The sequence below is a fragment of the Ruditapes philippinarum genome, unplaced genomic scaffold (genome assembly GCF_026571515.1).
Source record: "Ruditapes philippinarum isolate M1 unplaced genomic scaffold, ASM2657151v2 ctg2632_1_1_1_1, whole genome shotgun sequence".
NCBI classification, from domain to species: Eukaryota; Metazoa; Mollusca; class Bivalvia; order Venerida; family Veneridae; genus Ruditapes; species Ruditapes philippinarum.
In genome coordinates this window covers 3,348-11,798 of record NW_026865842.1, presented here as the reverse complement: position 1 = coordinate 11,798, position 8,451 = coordinate 3,348, and the positions used below count along the sequence as shown (strand labels likewise).

Below are 8,451 nucleotides of genomic sequence, written 5' to 3'. Positions count from 1 at the left end.
ATGTGTTATCCGTTAGATCATTAATATTGCTCGTGGTTGAGCGGGGGTTCGAACCAGCGAAGCTTTACTGGACAACGGATCTATTTCACAAATTGACAGCAGTAGTTTATGTACCAGGTTGAATTATGCTTTTATATTATTATACGTGTATAGACTGCATGCCGGATAGCTTCCCTATCTTTGGTTAATTTAGCCTATACACCCCGAGTATTTTTATGTGATATATAATAATATACAAGAGGAGAAGAGCGGCAATGACTTCTGCTATGGTAGAAAACACATATAAAACAATTAGATACAACACATGCGTATCGTGCAATATTAAAATTTTATTATTTTCTTTATTTCTTTTTCTTGTTCAGATAATTTCTGAAATTTCCACTAGCTAGAATAAAAGCACCGAGTAAAACACAGGAACCGCCAAAATAAAACGTGTAGTCATATTTCCCGTATGTGTCCTTGAGGTAACCTATAAATAGAAATACATTAATTTATATAAGGGACACAACAGTTTCTATTGAAATTTGTACATGTATAATGAAAAACATCATGTATAACATAGTAATATCAACAAATTCGGAGAGCTAACAACAACAATGATTCTTTTTTTTTTTAAATTTCATGTTTTAGACAGTGTGATAACTGATAAGTATAAGAAGAACATGTGATGATAGAATGACATTATATATTTATACTCCAAATTCTAGTTTATGCAGATCTACTCTTGTTTCCAAATCTAAATTGTGTATAATTGCAGTTGCATTATAAAGTATGATAGCCTTTTACCAGACGGCTTTAATCCGTAAATAGGCATTTATGTTATCTTTTGTCTTTAATCTAATTGCTAAACATTGCTGTTTTAACATTTATTTTAGTCAATCTATATGTTATTTAAGCATTTAGAAATTATGATAGTAAAAGAGAAGAAAAAAGAGGATCTTGTTCGTCTGATGAAACATGTAACTCACCGGAAACTGGCGGACCCACCAATGTACCAATACCTTGAACAGCAAGGAGAAACGCATTAGAACTTGAAAGTTTATCAACACCTAAAATATCAACCAGGATGACACTCCTCTGGGCAGCTTTACAACCCATCACAGCTCCGTGTAACACGCAGACGGCACAAAAATGTTCGAACGATTTCAGTGACGGAAATAAGAACAAGGAAATGCATTGAATAAATGATATCAAATTATAAATAAATGGTCTCAAGTTTCGAACACTTTTAAGGTCAAGGACGAATCCGGAAAAAACTCTTGAAATGATGTCACTTCCGGATATTATCGATAACATATAAGCCGCTTGTATATCGGTTACACCACGTGACTTGGCAAGGACTGGGAGAAATAATCCACTGCTCGGTAGAGTGAATATAAAAGTCGCCATGCACAATGTTACAAATCGGATGTCTTTTAATACTGAAAAATTGATAAGTTTCTTTTTAGTTTTCGGTGTAACGTTCGTTTCACAGTCATTTTCTACTTTGTTACATGCTGACTGGTTGTTTACTTCTTGGGGAATCAACGCCGAGCTTGCATTTCCATCTGCTTTACACAGGTGAACACTTCCGGTGGAAGAAACATATGATTGTATCATTTCTTTATTTTCTATGTCGTTACTGTCCCTTATGTCAACAGTTTTATCTTCTTTATATCTAGTTCTGAAAAAAATGATAATACGAGAATAGTTTTTTTTAAATCAAAGCGCATTTGGTATTACTCCTTAAAAGTAAAAACAATTTGACCTCAGAAACTGAAATAAAAGTGTATATATTTCTATCAAATATGAATATTTAATGAAGTTTTGATCACATCTAAGTTGCCGATTTGTGTATTCAAAATGTCATTTACAGCTATGAAATTCAGTTGTAGTTATTCTTTTAATATCTATTTACATTACCCCGCCAGTAGATAAATAAACTATTGTTTAATTGTTACGAAACAAAAAGTATATTCACATTAAATGTAAAAGGAATGGGATTCTATTGTAAAAATATAACACCATTATGTTATTTCATTTCGAGAGATGCTTATATTTGAGACATGCGATACTTTTTATTTGTTTTGGTCGTCAAAACAAACAAATAATGGTAGCGAAATTTTAGACCCTGATGCTGTTAATTGCTAATGCCGAGAGTAGTCCGCTTTTTTGAAGCGGTTAATTCCCTTTATATGTACACTAACGCCGAAAAATTCAGGGGAGATCACTGCGTAAAGATTGTCAAATCATCATCATCATCATCATCTCAAGTGATTGCATCACTCTGCAAGGAGTATACTCGCAAGTTTAAGTGCAAATGACAGGCGCATTAATTTTCAAGCAAAATAGTTCCCGAATGGTCGAAGATTTTTAATATTGTATAATTCTTTATAGATATACATCCTTATAGTAAGCTCCATGATTATTTATATCTGTGTTAGCGTCGAAATAATAAGAGTTACAAACCCTAATTTAGAATAATATTGTTTTCTTCAGACCGTTAACATATAATTTCACCGTGGCTGAGGGGTTTGCACGCTCGCTTAGGAATCGAGAGGTCTGGAGTTCAAATTCCAGTTAAGGCAACTCATTTTTTTTTAATTGTTTAAATCAAACATTGAATTGAATATCAGTGTTGCAATTAGTCTTATAGCCAATTTACTACAGTTAAAACACTGGAAAGCATTGGTGGCACTATACAAAAACAAATTGGTTTATAATCGCACAACCTTCACCTTTCTGACATTCTGAGACCAAAACAAATTCAGCGCCTTCTGTGCTTTGATTTATTAATATACCAAACTATAGATATATTTTTTTTCAAGGGAGAGAACTAGAACATTACGTTTTCTTCTGTCTGTATAGATTACTCGCCCCTGTGGAATATTGTAAAACAAATATTGACCGGTGACACGATCGTGAGGTATAATAAAACAATATAATATCAAATACAACTTACTTTTCTGAAATATCGCTTGATTTCGACAATGGTCGAAGTAAGGAAGTGAACACAAAGAAATGACAAGCAATTCCACTTAGCAAGATGTAGGTGCCCCTAAACCCATACTGCTGAAACATCACTTCTATGGCGGGTGTTATAGCAAAGCCTCCAAGTCCAAAACCTGCAGACGCAAGTCCAAATGCCAGGCTGCGACGTTTGTCGAAATATTCTCCTAGCAGTATGATGAGGGGAGTCAGAACAAAAGAACGACCAAGTCCTGTAAAATATAATGTTTACAGAAAAAGAAAAGTATATCTAAACATATAGTCAGGCTATTTAAAAATGTATTATTGCCCGTCTTTAAAATTCTATAATGCTGGTGTACATATATCATTGTGTTGATGAAATAATATGATATAATATCATAATATCACGAGTTCACCACCTTAAATGGTTATAAATCGCAAGCTTCTTTAAGAAATAATTCAAAACTAAACAATTACGTACCTGCAAGAACACCATAACTGAAGTAGAGATATTCAAGCGTGTTGGCATATGCAGAAATATGCACACCAATCACAAACAATGCAGACCCAAAATAGATTAGTTTCCGGGCGGAGAATCTGTTGCATAGTATACTTACACCCGGACCTGAAACAAAATTAAAGCGCTGAAAGCACTGATGGGGCACAAGTTGTTGCAAGATCAAAATTAACATGAGACAACACAAATGACACTATCTGACTTACCCAGTGAAATGAAAGTATGTTTTTGTAATTTTTTAATTTTTTGAGAAGAATTTTTCCACAAGGGACAATCGAATTATTTCGTAAGTAATAAAGAATTTCCCTTTATGTTATAGGAACTTCCTTAAAACTTCGTTTCGTCTAGACTTGACATATGGCTTTACATCCTCGACAAGACATGTTTACTCGGTAATAATACACATGAACGCATCGCACACACGCATGCGCTCTGTGAGCTTGTGCGATCTTGATATATATATTCCCCTGTCCATCTCTTCTACCCCTCCCCCAGCAGGATGCTTACAATTTACTATTAAACGAAAAGAGGTTTTAGACACGAACTCACTCAGTGTTACAAACAACTAAACTTTCTGATGCTAAAAGTCAGGTTATGAACTTATACCTTATTAAATGAGCTTTGGAAAATGTGTTGAATCGGGAAAATTATGACGGCTATTTTGTTTTCTGGAAGTTGTACCCCATGACAAGATTGCTTACCATTAAAAAGAACTATATCCTTTAAAAATCCTTATTCATGTTGTACACGATAAAACAGTGTAATATTGTTATGTCTGCTAAGTTTAAGCAAATCGCTTTTAATCAATTAACATTCTAACTCACATTGACTATAATGGAATAGAGAAAATAAGAATACCAAAGAAAGCTTGACACGGCAAAATTGAAAATGTTGCAAGCTCGGTTTGATTGAGCCTGTTCATGAACAGAACTGTCAAGTGCAAACAACCGTCCACGCCCCCTAGCACCGGCTTAAACAGAACTCAACATTTAAACATGGAATGGTGAATTTTTGAATTTAGAAACACCCGCAGATGTGTTCATATGGCGGTTATTATGGAACTTTCAATGTAACACAGAAGTGCCATTCCATGAAAAGCGGCGTATGAAACGAAAAAACAATGGGCGACCAAAATAGAAAGTTCCCTGACAAAACATTCAACCTGGATACAGATGTTATAAAAGTTATTTATGCAGACAACCCAAAAAAGTATTTTACCCTTTTAAGCAAAAGTTTTAGTTATTGTACACCACAAAGATGTTGTTTTGTTGCCGGACAAGATTAGGCGCAGTTAAACCAAATGCAAGACACATGTTGATTTAACTTTACTAAGTAATATAACTGCATGTGCGAATGGCTATCAGAAGCAACTTATCAATATAACTATTTGTCGTATCTATTTAAAAAAGTGATTTTTCAGTTATCGCCCTTTTACACCGATTTACAACAATGCGTATTTACAGTGATCCAGGTATTAGGCAGGTTTAGCGCCCTTAACCACTATTTACAATAAAACGTGTTTATAGTGATCCAGGTATCAGGCAAAAGTTATTGCCCTTTTTACCACGATTTACAACAATACGTGTTTATAGTGATCCAGGTATCAGGCAAAAGTTATTGCCCTTTTTACCACGATTTACAGCAATACGTGTTTATAGTGATCCAGGTATCAGGCAAAAGTTATTGCCCTTTTTACCACGATTTACAACAATGCGTGTTTATAGTAATACAGGTATCAGGCAAAAGTTATTGCCCTTTTTACCACGATTTACAACAATACGTGTTTATAGTGATCCAGGTATCAGGCAAAAGTTACTGCCCTTTTTACCACGATTTACAATAATACGTGTTTATAGTGATCCAGGTATCAGGCAAAAGATATTGCCCTTTTTACCACGATTTGCAACAATACGTGTTTATAGTGATACATGTATCAGGCAAAAGTTATTGCCCTTTTTACCACGATTTACAACAACACGTGTTTATAGTGATACAGGTATCAGGCAAAAGTTATTGCCCTTTTTACCACGATTTACAACAATACGTGTTTATCGTGATCCAGGTATTGGGCAAGAGTTATCTCCCTTTTACCATTGTGTCTATAATGATCTAGGTTAATTGTATTAGAGATTTCTTACCCACAAGTAATCTCACAGTGGCTGATAAAGACGTTACCCAAGCTGTGTTAGCCGCACTTTCTCCAAATCTTTCCGAAAATTTCACGAAGAATAGTCCAGATGATCTGACAAACCCACCTGTAGAAATGAAATAAGAATAAAAAAATAATTTAAATATTGCCGAGCCGATTAAATATCCAAAGAATATTATAACTGATCATTATCCTCATGACACAAAATTAAACGATAGCTATTCTATTTCTACGGAAATGAGCTATTTATAATTATGATCGTTTTCTTCGACTACGTGAAATAGTGGCCGAATATTTACATGTAAATAACGAAAACTTAATGTCGTTTAATACTAAGCTTAATAATTTTTTTACCCACAATAGTGCGTATTAACAGAATTCCTAAAACAATCATCCAGCCCCATCCACCGTCCGGGGCTTTCGTCGTATCGTCATCAACTTCTATAAGAACTTCAAGACATTCTTCTTCTTTTCTTATGTCGGCAACATGTTCAGTTGCATTATCTTCACTAACAATATTTCCTCTTGAAGTTCTCACAACATGTTTTGAATCAGTCTGATCAGCATTGTTGTTTTTAGTAAGCTTTTCAATAGAACCATCTGTTGTTTCATCGCTCGCTGTACTAACAGATTCCATACGAAAGTCTCCGTCCACGTCCATTAAAACTCCAAAGGTGGATTAAATAGTGGTCCTTAAGTTAAAATTTGCCTATCGATTTAATGAGTGTATTTTGCCATAAATGTTTGAAAATATGTAAAATCACGTACATATCTTTTATTACTTGTGTCACTGACAAACTTTTATGTTGTCATTTAATTTGAGTAAACTATGTAATAAATTTATAATAGATATAATGAATGGCGTAAATTGGTATAACGTGAACTTATCATGTAGCAGTACATGTTGACCTGTTTTAACTCATTGCATATGTGTGTATACAGCGTCAGATAATTGGTGAACTTGATAGTTATCCGAGTTATCAGAAATCATGTGAGTAAATATACATCATTTATACCATATAAACTTTAATATGATAATGTTGATATTGAAGATACATGTTCCACAGTGTGACCTTGTTTTATGTACAGCATATATAAGATTCAGATGCTTTAATTATTGTATACGAACTATTGCAAACCTCTGTTGTGCTTCGTTTAAACAAGATTGTGAAACAAGTTCTTGCAACTTCTGTTAATTACTTCCGAGTCCGCTTTCGGGAACCAAGCTGTACTGGTGTCATTTGAAGAAACAGGATCGTGCTCAGATAAGGCTGACCATATTCCTGGATTAAATAGACACTTAATCAAAAAACCGTTCTGTTGTTTTGGGAAAAGTTACTGATTCTCACGTTTGTCAGAAATTATAATTAGTAGAATATAAATTTAAATTTTTTTCATTGAAATAGGTCCGCTCATAATTTAGGCTGTTTAAAAATATTTGAAAACTAAAATGATTATTAAATAAGAATCCGAGCGCAGGAGGATAACAACCTGAAAGGTCAGCACAAAAGGTATTGTTATAAAATTTTAAAATTTTGTTGCCCCTAAAATTTGTTGTTTGAACTTTTAAATCTGTAATTCGACGATTAGAAATTACAATTGTATGTATTAAATCCATTAATAGTTTAAAATTCGAAAATGGTGAATTTCATATGGGTTTTTCCAATGGAAACACTCGGATTCTTATCCGAAATTAGAGGTAAAGGGTCGATAAGATACGATGGTAGAGGGCAATTCCGGGATCCGAGACGCACTGAATCCGGGATCGTATCTTATTAAATATATAGGGAAACGAATAAACTGCTTTCATTTTGACATTTGTCGTAAATTATGACTCCTAACTTCAAATAAACTGCTTTCGTTTTGACAATTTAGTGTCATAATTTATTTACGACAAATATCATAATGAAAGCAGTTTATTCGTTTCCCTATACGTTTATAAAGATAATTTATTACAACTTTAAGTGTGTTGTGTGACAATTGATATTAAAGTGGTGATCAGAAATATGACTAAAGAATAGTCTTCAAGATGTGATTTTCAGATATATGACTTTACATGGTTATCGGAAATATTACTTTAATTGGATTTTAGAAATGTAAATTTCATTGGTAAAAATGGTGCTATGAGGTTATTATACATTGCTAAGTACAATACTGATCTATTGGACGAGAACACAGCTGTCAAAACTATATTGGACGATGCGCTAGCTGAATCTGATATAGGTTATACAGCTGTGTACGAGTCTAATAGGATCAGTATTTTTCTCAATCACCTTGAATGACCTCTTCATTTCACATTACAATTTTTTGACATTTTGAAAAAACTTTGTTACTCCAAATACAATTATGATTTAATATAGATTTTTGGACTCTCAAAAATGAAAAGGAGGCTAGATGGGGTCTTGTGGTAGTTAGAACGGGCGCAGTTTCCAGTGGTGATAAGTATGGACGCAGTGGTCTAGTGGTTGAATCTAAAATCTAGTGGTTACTAGATTAAACGCAGTGAACTAGTAATCATCTGGTCGATAGATCGGACGCAACAGTTTAGCGATAGCTAGAGCAGGCGCAGTGGTCTTGTGGTTTATAAGATCTAGTGGCTACTACAGTGGACGCAGTAGTTTAGTAATGCAGTAGTAACTTCAGTGGGTGGTAACTACCAGAGATGCAGTAGTCTAGTGTTGTAACTATAGTGAACGGAGTGGTCTAGGTGTCCAGTAACTAGTGTGGACGCAGAGGCACAGCAGTAATTAGATGTACGCAGTTGTTAAGTGGTAACTATAATGAGCTGGCGCAGTGTACGAGTGGTTTAATAAAAGTGGACGCAGAGGCACATCAG

The 8,451-nt window shown here is 34.3% G+C and overlaps 1 protein-coding gene across 1 annotated transcript; it reads right to left on the bottom strand.

Annotated features, from left to right (window-relative positions):
• Positions 1 to 316: 316 nt before the first annotated feature.
• On the bottom strand, positions 317 to 6,529 carry LOC132730520 (monocarboxylate transporter 13-like). Its single transcript, XM_060716473.1, has 6 exons — positions 5,970 to 6,529; positions 5,605 to 5,721; positions 3,431 to 3,574; positions 2,942 to 3,200; positions 969 to 1,663; positions 317 to 469 (listed from the first exon to the last, which is right to left on the bottom strand). The coding sequence occupies exons 1-6, from the start codon at positions 6,274 to 6,276 to the stop codon at positions 342 to 344; spliced, it is 1,650 nt and encodes a 549-aa protein (XP_060572456.1). The 5' UTR covers positions 6,277 to 6,529; the 3' UTR covers positions 317 to 341.
• Between the last annotated feature and the right edge of the window lie 1,922 nt (positions 6,530 to 8,451).

Excerpts from the sequence above, each read along its gene's own strand:
- LOC132730520 (XM_060716473.1), bottom strand. The coding sequence starts at position 6,276 with ATGGACGTGGACGGAGACTTTCGTATGGAATCTGTTAGTACAGCGAGC. Across the intron at positions 5,722-5,969 it reads GTTAATACGCACTATTGTGG|GTGGGTTTGTCAGATCATCT; the intron begins GTAAAAAAATTA and ends TCATTTCTACAG. Across the intron at positions 1,664-2,941 it reads TCAAGCGATATTTCAGAAAA|AACTAGATATAAAGAAGATA; the intron begins GTAAGTTGTATT and ends CATTTTTTTCAG.